The following is a 23,525-nucleotide window of genomic DNA, read 5'->3' as shown; positions in this document are numbered from 1 at the left end:
ACCTGCAAGAGGCCATGAGGCCCAGCAGCCTCAGAGTCATTCTCACTGAAATCCAGGATAGAGGCTGAAACATCAGTATCATAGCCTGAATATCCTGGCCTCACCGCTCGGGAGGGTAGGCCCGAAACTGCACTGTGTCCAGAATAGCTCCAATGAAAGGGAGCGTCTGAGAGGGAGTGAGATGTGACTTCAGCATATTTATTTATTCATAGTGAACCCCAGCGTATACAGGAGGCCCGCCGTAGTCTGGAGGTGGGAGAAGACAGCTCAGGGTGAGCCCGCCTTCAACACCAAGTCATCAAGGTAGGGGAAGACTGAAACGCCCTGACCTGCACAGATGAGCTGCGACCGCCGCCATCACTTTGGTGAACACCCGAGGGGTGCTGGTAAGACCAAAGGGGAGCACAGTAAACTGAAAATGCTTGTGGCCTACAGTGAACTGCAAATAACATCCGTAGGCAGGCAGGACGGGAATATGAAAAAAAATAAGTGTCCTGCAAGTCCAACAATACCATCCAATCTCCTGTGCCCAGGGCAGATAGCACCTGAGCGGAGGGATCATTTTGAATTTCTTCTTGAGGAAGAGATTGAGGGACCGGAGGTCTAGGATAGGGCAGAGGCCCTTGTCCTTTTTGGGCAACAGAAAGTAGCGCGAATAACAACCATGACCTATTTCTGGCACAGGGACCGCGTGGCTCCCTTTGCCAAGAGAACCGTATCCTCCTAGCGGAGAAGTGCCAAGTGATCCTCCGTCATCCGATCGTAGGATGGCGGCATGGATGGAGGGGTGGTCTTGAAGGGAAGAGAGTAGCCCCTTCGGACTATTTGCAAAACCCACCTGTCTGATGTGATGGTTTGCCAGCGGGACAGGTGATGGCGAATCCTGCCTCCCACTGGTCCCTGATAGGGAAGCATCAGACTAGGAAGGTTTGGAAGCTGCAGCGGGAGGGGCGGTGGACTGGGTAGACTGCTGGCTCCCTGATCCACGAGGACATTGGATCCCACTTCTCTGGGCACGCAGAGGCTAGGCAGCATGTGCGGCATGGTGGCTGGAGGGAAACGGATGTGGTTGGGTGCCCCTTCTATATCCACAAAAGGGGTGAAAAGCAGGGGGGAGGCCCAGGGACTCCTCGGGGACCTGTGGCAGCACCTGCGCAACAGTGACCCATAAAGAATGGGTGTAACAGCCCAAAAGGCATGCAGTGTCTACAGACCGCAATGCCATGCTGGAGGAAGAAAACATCCTCTTCCCAAGCTGATCCCGCCTCTTGGATTCCCTGTTCACAGATGGAAATGCGCCTGGGAATATAGAGGCTTGGATAACCAAGCTCTCAGCCGTAGGGTGTTGCATAAGGAACACTGGGCCACTAGAGGCTGGTCTATGGCGTGCTGACAGGAGCCCCTGTGCTGGGTTTGGATCAAGTCCCCAGCAGGACATCAGTGAGGGCTTCACTAAAGAGCATGTGCGGCATGGTGGCTGGAGGGAAACAGATGTGGTTGGGTGCCCCTTCTGTAGCCACAAAAGGGGTGAAAAGCAGGGTGGAGGCTCAGGGACTCCTTGGGGACCTGTGGCAGCACCTGCGCAACAGTGACCCATAAAGAATGGGTGTAACAGCCCAAAAGGCATGCAGTGTTTACAGACCACAATGCCATGCTGGAGGAAGAAAACATCCTCTTCCCAAGCTGACCCCGCCTCTTGGATTCCCTGTTCACAGATGGAAATGCGCCTGGGAATGTAGAGGCTTGGATAACCAAGCTCTCAGCCGTAGGGTGTTGCATAAGGAACACTGGGCCACTAGAGGCTGGTCTATGGCGTGCTGACAGGAGCCCCTGTGCTGGGTTTGGATCAAGTCCCCAGCAGGACATCAGTATCAGTGAGGGCTTCACTAAAGAGCAAAAGGGGTTCAGAAGAAGCAGCCCCGGGTTGAAGCACCTCAGCCAGGGTATTAGTCCTGACTGCCACTGAAAGCAGCTCGAGGCCCAGGAACTCAGCCGCCCTTCGTACAAACATGAAGTAGAACACTCCCTTCTCCATAGCAACGTCAGGGGGTGGGGGAAAGTATGCCAGTGTGAGGGGAAGTGTCCAGACCACTGGCTACACCCAGGTACGTACACCAGTCCATAGGGTCTTCAAGCTGGTATTCTAAAGGGTCCAGCAACCCCACCCAATCCTCACGTACCCCAACTCATAAGAATAAGGGTCAGGATCCGACCTAAGGAGCAAGATCCTTGCAGAAGACGGAATCAGCGTTGTTAGTCTGGCTCAGAGTGGGCAATAAGGATGGGGTCGACGCTGACTGTGGGCCCAGGCGGCATCAGTTCCGTCGATGTCTGAACCATCATCGGGGGAAGGTTGAGATGGCATAACTGATGCCTGTTCGGGTCTGGGAACGGATCACTGGGTGCCCCCCGGAGCCAAGGCCAAAGGCGCAGAACCCAATGGGGTCCCTGCGAACTACACGAGGCCCGAAGGCGCTCTGGCAGAGCCAGACTGCCCAAATATGAGGCGAATGGCCTCGTAGCACTGATGTAATTGGGTAGGGGTGACTCCAGCAGCTGGAATCTCGGGGAAGCGCACAGCTGACCCAGAAGCAGGCTCCGAGGAGGCCTAGAGCGATGACGCTCCTTTTCCAGCGTTGTGTCAGCTGACAGACGGGTTGAAGCTGAAGAATGCTTTTTCTTCTTCAACTTCTTCTTTATGCCTCGACTTACCCGATCGTCCTGAGGACCTGGAGTGGAATGATGAAGAATTGGGGCTCTGTGACGATCCTCGGGACCTTCCTCTCGACCAAGACTGAGAGCGGTGAGGAGTCGAGCGCCAGGCTGTAAGTAGATCCCAGGTTCCCTCCCTCAAAGCTTTCGTATTCATGGCCCTGCACTCGGAGCACGACTTTGGGTCGTGATTGCACTCCAAACACCACAAACACAAGAGGGAGGTATCAGTCATGGACATCATCCAATGACAGGAGTTGCAGGGCTTGAACCCAGTCTTTCATGACTACATCTCTATAAACAAGAAGTGTCAAAAAAGCTTCGACAAAAAATCAAAAAGTCCAGCTAAAAAGTGAGTGCAGTGATAGCTCTTCTTTGGATCTGTGCATGGCTGGCACGTAATGAAACAAACTGGTGTCACAGAGACCCTCCCGGGTGTAATACAATGAATTAGGTTAGGTTCCTTAAGCAATGACGGCCTTACATGGCCAACACTGGCTACATATATTCCACCTAATGTTCAAGCTATGCAAGCAGCTGAAGTGAGTGCTTTATACAACAAATGTGTTGCTATATATAGCTTCTTAATACAATTTGCACTGCGGACCTTAAACACTACCCCAGCGAGGGCTGCTCCAGCTATAAATTAATTGGCTATCACAGGAATAAATCCTCAAACTTTCCATTCAACAATGGGAAAAGCATCCACTGAGCGGGAGACAATTCCGTTCAGGGTTGCACAAAAAAAGCTAATTAGCTGGAAGCAGTGGTTCCCCTGACAGGACTCCAAGATAAACAGAGAACTCTCACACTGTACCTGCCTTTTGCAATAGTTCCCTCTTTAAAGGACAGTGCCACTTGGGGCACAGTTTTGCTGCAATATATACAAACATGCATGGTGCACTAATGATTGCAAATTTTCTGAAAGTATTGAAACAAATCCAACATGAACACAGGGCAGCCCCTACCCTGGACTTGGGCATGAAAGTGATGCATAATTTTGAAACAGTCTCCTCAATTACTTTAAGTAACATTAAGAGGAAAGCAGCAGCTTTGGCAATATGCCAGCCATTCCGGGAGGTTCCTCAGCGGGATTGGGAACGCGTCTGCCAAAGGTTATTTCCTAAACTTATACTAGTATAGCTCGGGTTAGTCTGGGGGTCAGACCAACAAAACCACAATTACAGAGTACTTCCGGGAAGGAGGTACTAAGTAGGTACAAGAGAACTCTAAAAACACTGGGATAAACAAAAACCTAATAAAGATATATAACAAGCCAAAGAGGAGAATCTCCCCATTCGGAGACATCAGAAAAAAGATATAACCTTAGAAATAAGGAAACTTTAAGAACTTCTCACAGATACCAATATACTGACACTCGCCCATCTTGTTCCTTCCAGGGTTCGCTAGACAAACAGAGTGAGAAAGGAGGGTAGTCAGAACACTGAAGTGACTACATGAAGCCGAAAAAAGACTCCCAACGTTCTTCAGAAATGTTCACAAAAAATGAAGAGAAACTTCCACAATGAAAACCCCAATTTCAAAAGAAAAGGGTTGCAGCTATTTTGGCTAAACATGCCCAAAATATTGAGAACTCTACTGAAGAACAGGACATGGGCAGTGTCTTCGCTAGACAGTACAGCAGAAGTCACAATGTGAATGTGATAGAACTTCTGGATGTGACACAGACTAACGATTTCCTTGAAATTGAAACCCCGGACAGGCATGTCTCCCTACCTGACAGGGTCTTTAAATTATGTATTGAGCGAGATTTAGAGTGTACTATTAAAGGAGCTCTCTGGAGAAGATTAACGCTAAAATATATTGTATTACTGTCAGAAAATGATTGGCCAGAAGAATTTGTCCATGTGCTCCCACAAGGGGAAGATGTCATTTTGTCTTCTTTCTCAGTCCTAGTTCCAGATTCAGTAAAAGCAGCTTACACCGCAGATTGGGCATTGGCGCAAGCACCAGCACTGTACTGCACCATGTAGGTTGGGATAGAGATCCTCCCTACTATGTTATTCCAATAGGATACACACCACAACCTCAGTAGCCTATTAAACATAAGGTTAAAGCAACGGTTAGAGGAATTCTCTCACAACTGGAGTACCAGGAAGTAATTGAACCCTCTGTCTCTGCAATGAATAACCACCCTTTGTTTCCCATTGCAAAACCTGACCTTTTGTAGGAAGCTGGGTTCTGGTTGCAGTATGCCCCCACATACACTTTTTGCCTGGTTTTTGATGCAACGTTAAATTAATTGAACTGAGTTCCTGTTAACCAGATCCCCAGTGACTGTGTTCCTTTCCCAAAGCAAGACACCTAGGGCCATATGTATGAACACATTTTCTCATAGACACAGAATGGACAAAATCCTTTGATACATCTGCCCCTTAGTCCCATGATCCTCAAGTGTCCAGGCACTTTAGCACCTCTAAGTCCCTAGTAAATGGCACCCCTGGCATAGGTACTGAAGAAGGCCCCTAAGAGCTGCAGCAAAACGTGTGCCACTCTAAGGGACCTAGCACCAATCTCATGCAGACTGCCTTTGCAAGCTGCGTGACAAGGTGCTCCCTAAAAGTGAAAACATACCATGGCACATACTTGTGTTCCATACCATTCGAGTAATGCTTGTAATATTTATAAGTCACCCTAAGGCAGGGTGCAATATATTACCAGTGAGGACATATATGCATGAGCTAATATGCCCCTACTATGTCTTTGTCGATTCTTAGACATAGTAAGTGTGCAAGGGAAGCCATTTCAAATATATGTGCTGGACACTGGTCAATACGACTTCCCCAGCTACATGATGGCTTCTCTGAAGATAGGGATGTTTTGTATCAAACATCTCATATTAATAAACCCTCAATGATTCCAAAAATTGATTTATTAAGTCACCCACCCAGAGAAACCTTAGAAGTGCCCCCAGAAAAACCTAATGACTGCTAGTGTCAACCAATATAGCCACCATAGATATGTTTCTGACCACCTGAGGTGAGAGCCTACTCTCTTGGAGGCCAGGAACAAAGTCTGCTCTGGGCAGAGGTGTTGACACCACCTCTCTGCAGGATATGCATTCCACGGCAGGGAGCTTCAAAGGCCCAGACACCTTTGTCATGCAACCCAGGTCTCTCCAGATGGCGGAGATGACCACCTCCCTGTCCTGACCCCACTTCTTGGCAGCAAGACAGGTGGAAAAATTTGTAAGATTAGGAGGTGTGTCCACGTCCCAACTAATTCCGCAGACAACCAGGAGAAGGTACTTGTGCTCTGGAGGACCAGATCTGTCTCCCCACTGAGTGAGAAGACTCCTGGACCAACCGGAGCCATGCAGCACCAACCTCTAGGGTACCGGACACCCTAAACCAAGCACCAACAATAAGAGTTCAGTCTGGATTCCCATTACACCACGACGGAGCAGCCGTCGATGGATGCAAGCATCACTGAGGTCCATTTTGTGTGTGACCCAACTGTCCAGATTTTGCCCCTGCCAGCTGTTTGGCTCCAACTGCAAGGAGCATCTTTGCACACTAGTCCAGCCACCCTAACTACTCTGCACCGAAGCTGTCTGACGGGGGTTCCGAAGAACCAGCTGTGCCCTCTTGCTCCAACACTCCTTCTGACCCAAGCCCATTTGGGAGCTCTCTGACTTGTCCCCAAGTCTCCCGGTGCAGTCAATTCCCCCTTCAATATAGCGCACCCAGCTACAACCTCACCAGCACCCTGCTTCCTATGAAATCCGGGCAGTTCCAAAGGAAGTGCTGGTTGTACTTTGGACCTTGCCCTACCACAACTTTGAACCCTGAAGGTGAACCCCTGAAAAGGACTGTATATTTTTATGCACCTCTGCCTTTTCTTCCCATAGGACTGCATTGTGCTTAAAAGCGCACAGGTTTGAACTTTTTTACTTACCTGTAAAAACAAAACTTACTTCTGAACGAAATTCTTGGTTTCAAAACATATAAAAAGAAGTGTTATTTTTCTAATTCGGTCTCTGATTTTTTTCTTTGAGTGTGTGTCTCATTCATTGCCTCTGTGAGTACAACAAATCCTTAGCGCTGCCCTCTGATAAGCCTAACTGCTCATCCACGCTACCACAAAACAGGGCGTTAGTAGTATCTACTTTAGCCTCTGTACACCAATTGGGGATCCACTGAACTATCTGCATGGCGTGCTTCCTTTTAGTGCACGTTCTAGAAAGCCAGCTTCCTACACCATTCATATAGAATACTGTTAGATTAGAGACACTTAAACAGTCACACACGCATATTGGCAAAACAAAATTCACATAGCACAGCACTAATGAACAACATTCTGTGCAAAAAAATACAAAATAACCTTGCATATTTTCAATGTTTTTTCTGCCAAAACTAGCGCATGAAAGCAGGAACATAAGCGCTTTTACAGCGATTGGCTCTCAAATATTTTTTTGCTGTTTGCCCTGGGGTATAGTAACAGTCCTGGATTGTTCTCTGCCAGTGTGACATCAATATTACACAATATTGATTTTAAGGGGTTGTCCTATGTGGATGATATCTATCTCACAGATGATGACCCCAACACATACACTTAGTAAAGGTGGATTGCATAGTTTTGGGATTCGCCACCCAGGGCTGCAAATTTAATTTCAAGACAACCAAGATTGCTTTTCTTAGTGTTCTATTTCTAGGTTACAAATTATCTGATGAGGGCAAGAGCCTAGCCTTGCAATTTCTAGTAAAATACGTGCAACTACAACCTCCAAATATGATCAGGAAATTACAGTCATCACTGGGTTTCTTCAATTTTGACAGAACCTACATTCCAGAATATGCACCATGCATAAAACCACTTTATGACTTAATACGTTCAGATTTCTCAAGTAAACACTGAACACCCACACACACACACATTCTTAGAGTATTACAGATTGACATGCTTGAAGCAAAACACTTACACACACTTGACAACAAAATAAACTTGGTAATCAGGGTAATTCTGGTGCAATCCAGTTCACCTATGTCATGTTCAATAAGGGTGACATGGTACCCACAGCATACACATCTCGTTTGTACTCCAATGCAGAACAACGTCTTGCACCAACAGATAGAGTCTCTACCAGATAATGCCTTACCAAAGGTAAGTAACTATCAGATGAAAGAGACTTCTAGCTGCAGATTCCGTACCTTTGAATAGATACCCAAGCCATAGGACTGAACAGGCAAAGTGTCCGTCTCTCTGTACCTGATTGTCCAGAAAGTAATATTTTGCAAACGTGTGCAAAGATGCCCACGTTGCTGCCTGACAAGTCTCCAGGACTGGAACGCCCGAGCTAGCGCAGTGGTAGCAAGTTTGCCCCTGATAGAATGAGCCCTCAAGAGGCTGCTTCCTGGCCAATGCATCTTGATGCAGAGAACGGCCCAGTGCAAAATGGTTCGCTTCTGCATTGCCCGACCCTTCTTTGGGCCAAAGTACCCCACAAAGGGTTGGTCATCCACCTGGAACTCTTTTGTGCGGTCAAGGTAGAACGACAACGCTCTTTTTGGGTCCAGTCGGTGGAGTCTCTCCGCTTCCCCAAAGAGATGCGGTGGAGCAAAGAAGGTGGGCAGGGTGATGTTCTGAACCAGATGAAATGGGGTCACCACCTTGGGGAGGAAAGAGGCATGAGTACCACCTTGTCTGGATAGATAGTGAGATAAGGTGGCTTTGACGGCAAAGCTTGCATCCCACTCACCCTCCTAGCAGATGTTATTGCCACTAAGAAGGCTGTCTTGATGGTGAGCAACCGGAGGGGACAGTTGTGTAAAGGCTCAAAAGGAGCACACATGAGAAAAGTGAGGACCAGATTTAAGACCCTTTGGGACATAACAAAGGGCGTGGGGGAAAATACATACAAGCCCTTAGAGGAATCTGTGTACAATAGGGGATTTGAAAAGTGAAGGTTGATCAGGCAGCCGAAGGAATGCTGATAAGGCAGAAAGATAGCCCTTGAGAGTACCCAAGACAGAACCCTGCTGGGCAAGGAAAAGTATAAAGAGAAGGATATCAGAAAGAGAAGCAGAAAAACGATCAATAGGCCTTTCTGTACAATAATATACAAAGTGTTTCCAATGGCAGGCGTATATTGTTTTAGTGGAGGGACGTCTGGCTGCCAAAATTACTTTGGGAGGAAGTTCAAAAGCCATCAACTGCTGCCACTCAATCTCCAGTCATGACGCAGCAGAGTTTGATTTTAGGATTGGTGCTCATTTTGAGAAGCTCGGGATACCAGACTCTCCATGCCCAATCCAGAGCCACTAGGATGACGTGGGCCTGGTGTTTCTTGATCCTCTTGAGAACTCTGGGCAGAAGTAGTATGGGTGGAAAAGCGTACATTAGGCTTGAACTCCATTCGCAACAAAATGCGTTGCCGATTTTTAATGCATATTGTATTGTTGACGTTGTGCACTTGTTTAAGGCTGTTGGTGCTGTTTTTTTTTTTTTAGCACTTTTCAGTCCATGTTCTTAGTTGTACCTTCAGCCACTCACTCACTTTTTTCAAGTGGCTTTGGGGGATTCCCAATAACTTTGGCACTAACTGGCAGTATTCTGCTGCTGCTATTTTTTATTCACAATGGCTGTCCCATCTCAACAAAGCGGAATGAAGGAGCTGTGTTGTGAACACATGATGCAGTATTTTGGAGCATCACTACTGGAGGAACTTGAATTGAATTGGTCACTGTTATCCAGACCGGTTCTCACCTGTGTGCAGCCAATTTTCCCTTGCTTTCGACACGGATCTGTTAATGTTCTCGATGAGGGTTCATTCATGGACATGCCATTGAGATTGTGGTTGTTACGCAAGGCATCCTATGAGCTGCCCCTTCTGGATATCATGGCTCCTTGTGCTTCTACATCAGACACTGCATGGAATGCTGCCTCCTCGGCCGGACCTGTGGCTGATGCACATGCACATGTCTGCTCCATGGATCTTGCATTTAACGAGCTGGTCACCTTATCACCTGCCGAAGTGGGGTCCTTCATGGCTTCATTCTCCATTGATGACATCAGAGATTTCCTGCAGGATTATGACTATTGTTAGTTATGGCCGTTGGCATTTTTTTTTACAAATTCCCAATTTGGCCTGCCTTTGGGCCTGATTTGCTTGTCAACTTTGACATTTTTATCCCATTTGTGTATATTTTAGTGGGATTTTAATGTTGTAGTTTTAGGTGTAGTTTATTTTAGGTCTTGGACCCTGCATTTTTGTCCCAACAATGGGGAGGGTGTTGTGGGTTAATTTTAGCACATTGCTTGGGCACACTTATTTTAGCTCAAGCCTGTGGCCTGTGCCCTTTTACCTAGTTACATGTTTCATTTCATTTATTCATTTGTATTCATTTTAGCATCACTTGGTTTTAGCGGGGTGTTTTATTTTTTCTAATCAGCTGCTATTCTGCGAAATTGTTGTTGTTAGTTCCTTTACACAACATCTCATGCTGTGCCCCTGCTCAAGGTTGTACATGAGGGTTTATCTAGTATTGCCGCCACGAGAATGCAGAGCCAACCTTCAACACTTATTCGCATTATCACGCCAGGCCCGTTTCCAGAACTCAACACGTTTTGTAATAAAAACATTACACAGACCGAAGAAGGTTAGAGAGGTCATTTCAGCCAAAAGGAGCCATTCTATGCTGTATGCCACTTCATTACAACTTTGCTGACCTCAGCCCTTTGTCTACAGCCAACTGAGGAGAAAACGGGCAGACCCCTGTTTTGAAGTATGGGGGTGAGAGTTCCTTTCAGGGACTAGTACGTGCAGAATGGGCTATCAATGCTATGCTCTCACGCAGACCCTAGAAGTGTAGGTAGGAATCAATAGGTACATGTTTATTACAGGATGCTAGGGCTGTTTGTTTCTCACGAATAGACACCATTAGCACTGTGATTTAACTCAGCATCCTAATAATCGCAGCTCACATCTTTTTATCATAGAATGCAGTCATTTCAATAAACACATTGAAAACTGTCCTGCATCTCTTTGTCTGCCTTTGCTTGTGTAAGACTTGTGTAAATGAAAAAAAGGACGAGATCTGCCAACCATGACTTCCCTGAGGATCCGAGTGTCATGTTTTTTGGGTGGCAACAAATCACCTTTACTTCCTAGGTTTGGGTGAGGTGCTGCTAGCTAGCCAAAATGGTTAGGCCGACTAGCAACTACTTAGTCACCTACACATGCTGGTGCTGCTGCCCAAAAACCAGCAGTCCTCCCCATAGTAAGGGTCCTACAACAGGATTGGCTTCTTTCAGGGGGTTGGACGCAGGGTAGAGCCTTCTGGTGGCAATGCACGCAATGGGTCCAGAAGCTCAGTGGGACAAAAAACACGCTGGAAGGAGCCTGAGGTCACTGAGCTGACCCAGCAAAGTTTGGTTAATGCTGCCACTTGGGTTCAGCATGAGGTGCCAGAAAAAGCAGGAGCAAATCTGGCAAAATGAGACACAGCAAGAGAACAGAGCCAGCACCAGTACTCTGTCAATGGGTGACCCACGATCAGCTGACCTGCCCTGGGGTCAAGAGTGATGTTAGACATTAGAAACACTTTTCATCTTCTCAGAGGGAGGGTGACATCGACAAAGGGGAAGTGTCCTTAAATCGACACGAGAGCTGGAGCCAGATTATGAGCTGGACCAGCAGTGTTCTTGCTGGCCTACATGGTCCACTGGAGTTCACCTTCTGCCCATCGCAGTGTGTGGACCAAACATGGTCAAGGAGGACTCTGAATGGAGACTCACCAACTATGAAGACAGAGGAATGGTGGAGGACAGAAAGAAGCTCAAACAGCAATAAACAGCATCTACAGCACTGCAAAAATCCATTAGAACAAAAGAAAACTTTAGAGGAGAGCACATTAGATCCTCCTCGAAGTATGCAGAAAAAGGAAATTGATATCAGAAAGATGGGTGATACAATATATGGATGGCTCTGTGACAGGAAGGTGTTGGAGCCAACTTGGAGCCATGGTGTCACTTGTCATCACAGAAGAACTGTTAGAAAGTTTCCAGATCCATTGGAGGAGAGGAATCTGCAGATAGTGTCCAACTGAAAGGCGACTTTTGCCACCAGTCATGCTAAGCCACTTGGACAGAGGCATGGCATTCTCCACAGTTACAGATGGAGTATATTTGAAGCTGAGCCTGGTGGCAGGGTATCAGAACTAAAATACTTTCAATTCTTTTATGATTTCTCCTGTAATTTGTAGCCAATAAATATATATTTAGCAGATGTCTGCATATTGCCACCTAGGAATGCTAATATATGTCACTTAGTTTGTGGGCCTATATTAACTGTGCATTTAATTACTATGCAGTAGATTAAAGCCTCATTACTATTTGGGTGAGATGGACAATGATTTCCTTTAGTGGAATAGGTCACTTAGTTCTGTCTTTTGACAGAACAGATTAGTAGTAGATGCTGACCAATCTCCAGTAATATGCTACGTAGGCACCATAAATAAACATGCACTTGTATAAAATCAGTTTTGAAGATAGGTGCCAAGCTCCTGGAAGTGGTCTATGACTTGGTATATGAACCACTTAGAGAGCTCTCATGCAGCACCTAAATATACATATGAATTGCATGGAAAGGCCAAGTAATTTGATATTTGATTCACTCTGGCATATAAGAGGAAACGTTTGAGTAGATGCCCTTTCAATGTGCTATGGGTTTATGGGTGCTGCAAAGATACATGTAATTTGATTAGATGTAGTGCATGGTGCAAAACAAGTAGAGACTGAGTGTAACTTATCATTAGAGAAACATTGTGTGAGAGCCAATGAGCTCTCTGCAATTTACCATAAGCAAGAAAGAGAGCAAATTTACTGAAACCTGGAGGTTACAGCGGGAATAAAATGGATTTAAGAACATTTGAGAGCCCCTCTGATGCCAGCTCAGCCTGAGTTCAGAGGGATGTTCAGCCAAGATTCACCCAAGATTTGTATAGAAGAAAGGTGTTGGGGAGCAACCATATGTTTTTAGAGCTGATAGCCTTGCTAGTCAAAACTACTATCAAATATGCAGTAAAATGTAGCTGTCAGCTCCTTCAAATAACACAGCGGGGAGGGGCAGGGGAGCAACGATTGAGTGGGGGGAGGTTGGGGAAAAATAAAATGCTACCAAGTTACAAGAGAAACAGTGAACAAGGTTGGTGCGCACTGGAGGAAACAATTTTTTTTGTTTTACAAAAAAGCTCAGTGGGAGAGGAAAAAGTAACAGACAAGATTTCAACAAGGAGAGCACAGGGATATGAGGGGGTAAAGGGTACCCCTAGGCTGAGAGCAGGAAAAACATACACTTTCATGGAAGTGCTAAAAGAAAAATCAAAAACTTGTTCCTTGAATGTGACCAGTTAAAGGATACAAGTCATCCAATCAAAAGAACGTTAAAGAGTTATGCTCAAGGGAAAAGTACAAACAAAAAGAGGAAATGAAATCAAATAAGAAGCAAGCAAATGAGACTAACAAGAAAGCCAACCAACGCCAAGCAGCCGTCTGGCCCAAGACCCACATCAAGTAATGTTATTGTCCAGAGTAGGTCTCAACAACTGACAGCTAACAGCTCTCTGTAGATGAGGCCTACAAATTACAAACAGCTGTCTCTTCCACAGGTTCCTCATGGAGTACATAACAATGATATTAAGATGCAGCCATGGACTGCTTCTTTACAACCTGTAGCATCACACTGCCTTAAAAATGTAGCCACTACTAATGACTGTAGACTGTAATGACATATCTTTTTGATGTTTCTTCTCTCAGAGAATCTTTCTGACCTAGGATAGTGTTCTAGCAGTATATGGATCTACAGATATTCACAGGATAGAAAATTAGTCTTTTGCACAGGCAGTTGGCAGAAGAAATTGCAAATCATTGTCAATCAATCAATAAGACCCTATTACTATGACAACAAAAAAGATCTTAATTTAAATTATTTTTCTCGTGTATATGTTTTATTTAACAACGATAACTATCACATGATGTTAAAACGTTTGAATTCTTAATACTTTATACAGGGAACAATATAACTGCTAACATTTATATCGCCATTGAAATGCATGGTACAAAAAACGTATAGTAGGTACCTGTTGCTCTTGTTTTTTCCTTGCAGCTTCCTCCTTCTTTCGTTTTTTCTCTTCCTCAATCTGACACAAACAAAGCAGTAATTACAACTGTGCAGGAAAAACACTGCTCTAAAATGTTTGTTCTCATAAAGAAATGGAACTCCAAGATTAATGGGGAAAATGAACAGCAATTAGTGGTCACCCTCATGTGACAATAACATCTGGATACCTGTCCTTTATCTTTCAGTAGACAAATGCATCACCACTAAGGTGAAGCAAGGAGTCTAAATCGGGCATCTAGGATGAAATTAATGTAGAACATTTAAGAACAATATGCTCCATTTCAGGTTTGACATAACCATCACAGTAGGAAATTTGATTAAAAAAAATACATACAGGTATCATGAATTCCATTCTCATGTCATGTTTATTTTGCAATCCTATTCAATTGCACTGATGTGATCATTATGTTTGTAATATGTTATTACTCTGTGTTGTAGCTGTAATCCATTTCAGAATCGGAACCTCAGGTGGATTCTGATTACTGGAAGAGTAGAGGCGGGTTGCAGCCAGAGGCTGCTCCACAACAAATTACTTAAACTTGAAGAAGTTGAAGCCCTGACTACCTTCCAAACACTGCAGAGCTGGCAACAAGTGTTGCGGCCTAGGCTGAAAACCTGCATGGGTTAATTGGACCCATTTTGCATTCAAATCTGTGATACTTCACCAGAAATCCTTCTCTGAAGTATGTTTTTGCTACTACCCTGCACCTTGGAGTGGCTTTCTTTCCGCATCACGGAGGTAGGAGTTTTTTTCTATAACTGGATTAGACAAGACTCAGATGGACTGTAGCACAAAGGAAGCATTGGCACACACTTTACATCTCAGGACAGCCAACAGCTGCACATCATGAATGGAGCACAAATGTTCCAGCATTCAGACACTGTTGTGACATCAATGCCTGTTCGTCATTATACAAAGTCAGGCAAGTGTGACTTCAATTAGGCATCATTTTGAATTCACTATATTGGGAAGGAACTGGATAAACTTGTGTGAAGTAACCGCCTAACTACAAAATAAGAAAATATATGATCCATATATGGTATGTATGTATGTATTATTATATATATGTATATATATATATATATATATATATATATATATATATATATATATATATATATATACACACATATATAGTCACTGAAAAAAACAAAGGTTACAGGTGCGCTATAGTTAGGTTCTGAATGTACTCGTACAAAACCATAGAAATTCAGCAGTTATAGTTAGAGCTCTTTCACAAAACTTAAACTCACGCCCTAAGGTAATTATAACTTGCGCCCTCTGAGTGTGAGAATAGGTGTGAGAGGCTGTATCAGGGGTAAGAGTGGCTGTCAGAGTGTCTGTCTGGGTGTGGGAGTGCATACATAGGGGTTTTAGTGGGGGCATCAGTATGTGCGCGGGTCTCTGATTGGGTGCATCATGTTGTTAGTGGGTGTATGGAGGTCTGAGTGGGTGTGTAACTGTCTGGGTGCGTGAGCGTCAGAGTGGGGCTATCAGTGGGTGCGTGAGTGTCTGAATGGGTCTGTGAGTGGGCGCGTAAGTGTCTGAGTGGGTGTGTGAGTGGGAGAACTGAGTGAATGAGAGACAGAGAGAGCAAAAGAAAGTGAGAGGGAGAGAGTGAGAGTTTTTTTAGTCTTCGATGTCTGATATAGTTAGAATGAGTTATTTGTTTCCAATTCAAAATAACAAATGCATTTTTTAAAATAAATATAATTTAAAAAATTAATGAGTCCAGCTGGATTCAAATCCCCAACACTCAGTGTGAAGGTCTGTGACTGTCACACTGAGCTATGGAGTTTTCATTTTTTCCCCAATTTTTTGTTAGCTCTTTATGAGCTATCTGGGACCGCGTGCAGTCCCTTTTTTTTTTTTTTATGAATTTAAGAAAAAAAACAAAAAAAACAAAAAAACGCCCATCACCTGCCACTGCGGGGGAAGCCTTAAGGTTGATATAAGCGAGAAAGAATTCAATGATGCAAGATCCAGTTTAGAGAATGCTTCAGACCTTGGGAGTTTTGACACCAAAGATGAAACTGTTGTTATGACCGATGCCAGCTCAAAAGGCCTTGGGGCTGTCATGATGCAGAAATCAGGTGGTGTACGGAGACCCATTTTATTTATATCACGTTGTCTGAGAGAAGCGGAAACCAAAAGCTCCGTTATTGAGAAGGAGGACCTTGGAATATTTTGGGCAGTGCGGAAACTATAACAATTCTTTGGGGGTGTATCACAAGCCTCTCAAAGACGTTTTCTGAAGGAAATGTATAAACTGCATTTCGTATCGCATTCGCAAATGGGCAGTTTAATTTGAACTGTTCTATGTAAATTACTGGCAGACTGTTTTTCAACGGTATGCCCTGCACCTGAAGTTGATGGTCTAGAGAGTGATGATTATTTTGGAGGGGATGAGTTTAATGAATTTGTAAAAGTCTGTCTGCTAACAGACGGAGTAACAGAAGAAGATGAGTGGAAGTGAGAGCTCCAAGAAGATGAGTGGTTTCAGGAAGTAATTAAGACGGTTTTAGGTGGCCAGGTGGAAAAAAACAGGTGTGATGATAACATTTTAGGATTTTGGCAAGTAAGGAGTAAATTGGCAGTTACTGATGTATTATTATAATTAAGAGGAAGTAAATTTGTGCCGCTGCATAGGCTTCGGAAAAAACTGATAGATAGTGTCCATGCCAGCCCTATGGGCATATCAAAAACCAAAGAGCGAGTTAGAGAGAGCTACTGGTGCCCAGCGATGGACTTAATGGTTGACAGAGAGGTGAGAAATTGTGTTAAATGCATGCGGAGTGACAAGATATTGATGTGCAGAACCTAACCCATGGCTTTAAGAGAGCAAGCATCAGAAGTCCCAATAGTAAAACGGTCCGTGGATGAGTGAAAGAGAAATGAAAGGAAGTGGGATATATGATGTAGAGGGATGGAGAGAAACAGAAAAAAAGAGAGAAAGGAAAGGAACTGTATGACATACAGATAGCTGTCAAAACCAAAGTGGTGCCGGTGGGGGATGGATAAAAATCAAATCTCCAAGGAAAAATGGGAATTTTTCTACATTTAGTAGACCTTTTCAAGTGATTAAAAATGCTGTAAAAACTGATGATCACACAATTTGTAACCTGAACAAAGTGGCATATATGGAAACAGTGCAAGATGTAGGGTTGAACTCCATTAATACAGATTTGTAGGAAGATCAAATAGTTATGCCACTGTGGGAGTGGAGAAATCTAATACGTTTCCAGGATTATGATCCTACATCATATAGATTTGGTATTACATTATTTTGTGTTCTTAGCATGATAGTTGTTTCCTGTTCTTAGTTTTTTGTTCAATAGATTAGTGAGGAAGGTGATGTGGCATCTTGTATCACTAACCCAGTGTTCTGTGTCTATGTGATGATGTGTTTTGGTAACCTAGACATCATCTAGAATGTTATCACTGGAATTGTAGACAAGGCAGTTGAAGTTATGGCTCTGACATGGGATACTGCTAAGGATGGGGTCTCTGTATTGTAAGGACTTAAATAAAGAAGGATACTCTTTCATCAAGCATGTTGTGTGTGTGAGTATTCTGGTGAAACGTAACGCAATACTTTCTTAATTACATTTTGGCCATTGAATATGTTGGTTCTGAAAAGTTTTCACACTCTAGGATTTTTTTTTATTTTTTACACCAGTGGTTCCCAACCATGCATGTGGACCCCCACTTCATCATTACTGGGATCCAGGGACCCCCACTTCATCATTAGTGGGACCCGGGAACCTCCACTTCATCATTACTGGGATCCAGGGATCCCCACTTCATCTTTACTGGAATACAAGTACTCCTCACTAAAGTCATCACTGGAAGCCGGGAACCAGGCCGAAAAACTGTCAATGATTTGAAAGACAAAATAATACACACAAAAATACAGAAACAAGCATTCATCAAACACATAACCACATGATAACACATTTTATTTAATTTACAAACACATTTTAAAAAACAACAACATTTAATAGGAAGGTTGGAGCTTTTCTAAATTCAGTTGAAGCCACTCACCATCCATACTATATCCTGTTTGATGAACCTGCACTGCTCTCACAAATCAACCTGAGGATACTAATTAAATTTTTAGCCTCCAATTTTAAATTCCTATTAATATTAGTTCATTTTCTAAACAGTCACGGACCCCCGTGGAGGCTTGTTGACCCCCAGAGGTCCCCGTGCCACAGGTTGGGAACCACTGTTTTACACCATCTGGGTACGGAAAGATTACATGTGCATAATCGGATGGAAAAAAATTAGGGCAGGGGATGAACCTGATGTGTTTTTACATGGCCGTGAAGATCTTGACAATTATTATCAGCTTGCTGTTTGTGAGGCTATAGACAGGTACAATTTATTTAAACTGAAGCAAGGGAAGTCAGAACCTACTGAAAACTATGTAGCTGCACTTAAAAAATTAGCAATTTCACCTAAGTTTGGTTAATTACATGATGAACTTATCCATGATTAAATTGTTATGCACACAAATGATTCACGCTTACAAGAAAGGTTGTGGGTGAGTGGTGATTCATCTCTAAAGGCCATTGCAGCAATTGTCAAGAAAAGTGAGCTTTCTAGGAGGTGTGATAAAGCAGCCACAAGGTATCTAATGTCAAAGATGAGGAGAATGTATCAGTGTGCACAGTTTCTAATGTACGCACCAGTCAATGGAAGGAGGGAGACAGTATGAAGTACAATTTTAAAGGGCCCTCAAAAGATAAATGCCTCAGTTGGTTCAAGTGTGGCAGTAAGGATTATCTAGCCAAGGACAAGAACCGACCTGCTTTTAAAGCCAAATGCTCCTATTGTGGAGTAATGGGACATTATGCGAAAGTATCCAGGAAAATGAAAATGAAAATGAGTTTAAATCAGACTATTAGGCTGGTATATGAAAACTTTCATTCTGAACACTCAAATGGGGAGAGTGTAAATGAAATGGAAGGAGTGCTGTGTGTCTGTTGTCCTGTACTTAATTTGGATGTCTTGTCATATTACAAACCAATGTGTGCTAAGGTAACTGGTGGGGTTTAGATCATTATTGTAGCTGACTCAGGTTCATCCTACACCATCATTAATAAGAAATCTGGGAGGTTAAGTTGTTGAATGTGTTGGGGAGCAATTTAGAGGAAACACCTACATCCAGAGTTCGTTCACAGGTAAAAAGATACCCAGGTTAGATTACAGAACTGTAACTTTTGAATGTAAAGGCATGAAAACTGTAGGCAAGTTGTATGTGGAAGAAAGGAGTTTCCGGAGGAATTTTAAGGTACAGGCGACAAATTAAAATGCTTTATACACAAGATTGTACTTAAGGAAGGGGCCATTCCGGTTAGCCACAAAGTTAGGAATATTCATTGAAGTGTCAAGGATGAAGTTGCCATGGAGCTGGTGATGGTAGAAAGGAAATGTATAATTGAACCAACTTAGTGCGCAGAGTGGCTTGTGTCCTTGATGGTAGCCATAAAGGTGAATGGTATGATATCTGGTTAGGAGGGTGACAAGGAATTGTGAACTGGTGGAACATGTTCTTCATGGGTGGCCCTGCGAATACAAGCTAGGAGAAGAATTCAAGAAATTTTGGGAACTCTAGGAATTTTTTTCCTTTTTCCACCGAAAAATCCAGGCCATTTACAAAGTCTTCAAGAACCAAATGCCACCCGCACCGCCCACAAATACCACTTTGGACCCAGCACCACACCATTTCCTAGACCCCCATCACCAAAGAGAAGAGGACGCCCAAAGACTCATGAACTCCATCCACTCAGGAGCACCCTCAGATCCGTGACCTCATCACATCTTCAACCTGGCCAGCGCCACCATAGCACCCGGGCTCTGCCGAACTATCAACTGATTCTTCTAGACTGAAACCTTCCCATCAGACAGGATGCATACAGATATCAATTCGCTCCTCAAGAAACCCATTGCTGACCTAAGGGACCTGAAAAACGATGAGCTCATCTCTCTGCTCTCTTTCCCAGCCAAAGTAACAGAAAAGACCCTCAACCAGCAACTCACTGAATTCCTTGAGACATACCAAATGCTAGACCCATCCCAATCCGGATTCAGGTGCAACCACAGCTCTAAAACAGCACTCTTAGCAGCCACAGATAACATACGTGCTATAGTAGACCACAGAGCCATGGCTGCACTCATCCTCCTCAACCTCTCCGCCACATTCAACACCGTCCTCCACTCCACACTCTGTGCCAGACTCCACAACGCTGGCATCCGAGATAAAGCACTGGAAAGGTTCAGGTCCTTCCTCACAGGAAGAACACATAATGTAGACTACCGCCGTTCATGTTAGAGCCCAAAGATACATGCTGTGGAGTGCCCCAAGTATCATCACTCAGCCCAACGTTTTTCAACATCTACATGGCCCCACTAGCCATGATCACCAAACAACATGGGCTAAACATAGTCTCCTACGCTGACGATACCCAACTGATCCTCTCCCTGTCAGACAGCCCTGTAAAGGCCAAGAGAAATTTAGTTGCAGCCTGGATGGAAGCCAGCTGCCACAAACTCAACTCATAAGATGGAGATCCTCATAAGCGACTCCAAACCTTCCACCTGGAATAAGTCCTCGTGGCCCACACCACTGGGAAACGCCTTGCTCCCACAGACCACGCGCACAATCTGGGCATCATCCTGGACTCCTCTCTATCCATGACCAACCAATCAACGCCGCCTGGTCGTCATGCTTCCACACCCTCCAACTTCTTCAAAAGATCTTCAAGTGGATCACCTCCGACACGAGGAAGACAGTCATGCACGCACTCGTCATTAGCAAACTCTATGCCGACATCACCAAGAAACTACAACCAAGACTACAAAGAAATTAGAATGCAGCAGCCAGACTCATCCTGGACATCCCCCGACACAGCCACATCTCCTCCCACCTGAGACCTACACTGGCCACACCCACAAAGCCCTACACAACATATGACCGGCATACCTCAACCACTGCCTCGCCTTCTACATACCCAACAGACAACTCCGTTCTTCCCAGCTCGCCCTTGCCGCCATTCCGAAGATCCGGAAAAGCATAGCAGGAGGAAGATCCTTTTCCTACCTTGCAGCCCAGGCATGGAACACTACCTCTCAAACTGATTAGCAGAGCTTTAGAAATCACTGATTGATTGATTGATTCTGTGTCAAGTCTGGGATTCTTATTTGGGGGGGCTAGAAACTTGCAGTAAAGAAGGACCAAAGCAGATGTACTTAAATCCAGGTTATTTAGGAGAGCCAACTGCCTTGCCTTCCGGAATGTTACACATCACTATGACAACTAACTATGCCCAAAACCACCCTGGGGTCAGCTGACAGTCCCAGTGTGGGTTGTGATGGGGCTTGCACGCGTCTGGCACCTACTCTCCGAGATCCTGCTCCTCTCTTTGTATCCTTTATAACTTTCTACCAGTCTTTCTACCGGAACTCTACTTGTATTGTACTTGAACCAGAGTTCTACCTAAATGTAATTGCTCTGTAGAAAGACTACTCCCCGCTTGGCCTCCCATGGTTAAAACAAATGGGAAGAAAATTGTGGAAGCATGAAATAGTAGAAGTATAACGCAATGCGCATTCTCATGGCCAGGTTTCACACTGCCTTAGGCTACTGTCTGCAGTACAGTGCTGTGACAAACCCAACCCCCTGGTGTTTCGGTGTAAGAGTTAAAGAGTTGAGAAGTGAGGGAGACCACACGGGGTTGGAGTGGGTGGTGCACTTGTGGCAGTGGAGGCTTCGGTTCGGGGTTCATGTGCAGCATGTGTGCAGCCCAGGCGACGCCCCCACAACTTTGAAATTATAGTAAATGGCGACCCTACTGGAGTCCCTGGTCTGTGCTTCTGCCTACTGGAGCCCTTTGTCCATGCTTTTGTTTCAGACCACAAAGAGTGGTCACTTACATCCAGGAAACACTGTAATGTGGCAACAAGGATTTTAGACAGCAGTGGAAGAGACTTAAAGCAGTGACAAGTTTTGAGAGGCTGGGCCGTTGGATTGATTCCAAGAGTGGTCTTTTGGTCTCTTGATTGGCAAGTGCTTTAGGATCTTGGAACAGGAAAGTGGATTAATATGTAGCATGGTTGTGAAACCTTCATCATATAACAATGTCACAATCTTTTTTTAATTTTTTTTTAATTAATATTTGCTTTTAAAACATAACCATTAATCAGTTACAAATTATCTGTAAATAACTGACATTACAATTCACAGAGTGTATACACAATTCTCACCACACCATGCGATTCAACCGTCTCTCTAAGGGGATTATTCCTGCATTTCTTCCTCCGCAGTAATATTGTCTCTGATTCAGTCTACAGGTGTTCAAGTGGGATCATTCTATTCATATCCCAAACATCAGCCAGTGTAAAGAGGCCAATATTGTCACAACCTCAGAAGCTCTGCATTGCGACTGTTTTCAGTTTATTGCAGTTTATTCCCACAAGGGTGTTTTGGGGGATGAGGCGCTTGACCAATTTTATTTCCTTCTGTAATTTGTACCATATATCCACCATAGCCTTGGTGGTGTGTCCTGCCTTTGCATCCAGTTTCCCCCCATATAACACATGAAAGTAACTGCTATCCCCCATAATGTCTATAAACCCATTAATTCACCACTTCAAACTGCACAGCGTCATCATATTTCTTCACATTAGAAAATGCAATGCCACCTTTGTATTTGCTAGGCTGAGGGAGCCCTAGTGCTATCCGAGGCTGACCTCCACCTCCCCTTCTCCCAGCCCACAACAATGTTTGAATCATCCTGTCTATCCTTGAGAAAAATGTGTCTGGATTCTAGAAAGTCAGTTCTGGAGAATATATAATGGCCTTGGTAAAGCAACCATTTTGAACAGAGTTGCTCTTCCAAAGAGGGACAGTGGTAGTTTATGCCAGCTTTTCAACTACATATCCAAGCATTTAAACATTGGTGACAAGTTGGCATCACAATATGCAGATTCATTATGCGGTATCCATAACTCAAGATATTTAAGTGTCTGGGTTTTTACCCACAATGGAAGAGGCAATTCCTTGGTTTGCACCCATCCTCCCACTGAATACAATAATGACTGTTGCCAATTAATCACAAATCCTGAGTATTCTCCAAATATCTGAAAAATCTTGCTTAATCAAACCAGTGATTGCACTGGGTTTGTTAGGTAAAGCAATATATCATCAGTGTATACTGAAATGCACTCCTCCCATCCTGTGCTTCCCAGCCATTCTGACACTTGAGCATATACTCTTACCAAGCTTACCAGTGTTACTACTACTAGCACTAACAACATTGGTAACACAACTGTCACTCTTGGTTGCCTTATTTGCATCCAGGGAGACGATAACTCCCGGGTCCCCTAAACTTTCTTCTTCTGCAATGTTATTATGCAATCGTCTCAAGTTCAATTTAGTTGAGCAGCTCGGCATAAACGCATTTTGATCTGGGTGTATCAGGTCCAGTATTACCGCCCTTAACCTTTTAGCTGGGGCTTTTGCTAGAATGTTGGTATCTGCATTAGTCCATGATATCGGCCTGTATGATTCACATTTTTCACAAGTCTTACCTTTCTTGGGGAGCAGGACAATTGTCACCGTTTGTTGATCCCCTGATAATACCCTATTTCTTTAGCACCATCTTATAT

General features: G+C 44.3%; 1 protein-coding gene across 2 annotated transcripts in view; it reads right to left on the bottom strand.

Annotated features, from left to right (window-relative positions):
* CARS1 (cysteinyl-tRNA synthetase 1) overlaps positions 1-23,525 on the bottom strand; it is a 344,636-nt gene that overhangs the window by 63,121 nt on the left and 257,990 nt on the right. For both annotated transcript variants that reach the window (XM_069223014.1, XM_069223013.1), the window contains one exon: positions 13,812-13,871. In XM_069223014.1, coding sequence (XP_069079115.1) covers positions 13,812-13,871 — 60 coding nt within the window. The remainder of the gene's footprint in view (positions 1-13,811; positions 13,872-23,525) is intronic.

The sequence above is a fragment of the Pleurodeles waltl genome, chromosome 3_1 (assembly GCF_031143425.1).
Source record: "Pleurodeles waltl isolate 20211129_DDA chromosome 3_1, aPleWal1.hap1.20221129, whole genome shotgun sequence".
Taxonomy (NCBI): Eukaryota; Metazoa; Chordata; class Amphibia; order Caudata; family Salamandridae; genus Pleurodeles; species Pleurodeles waltl.
The sequence above is the reverse complement of the archived record's forward strand: the minus strand, read 5'-3'. Positions and strand labels throughout refer to the sequence as shown.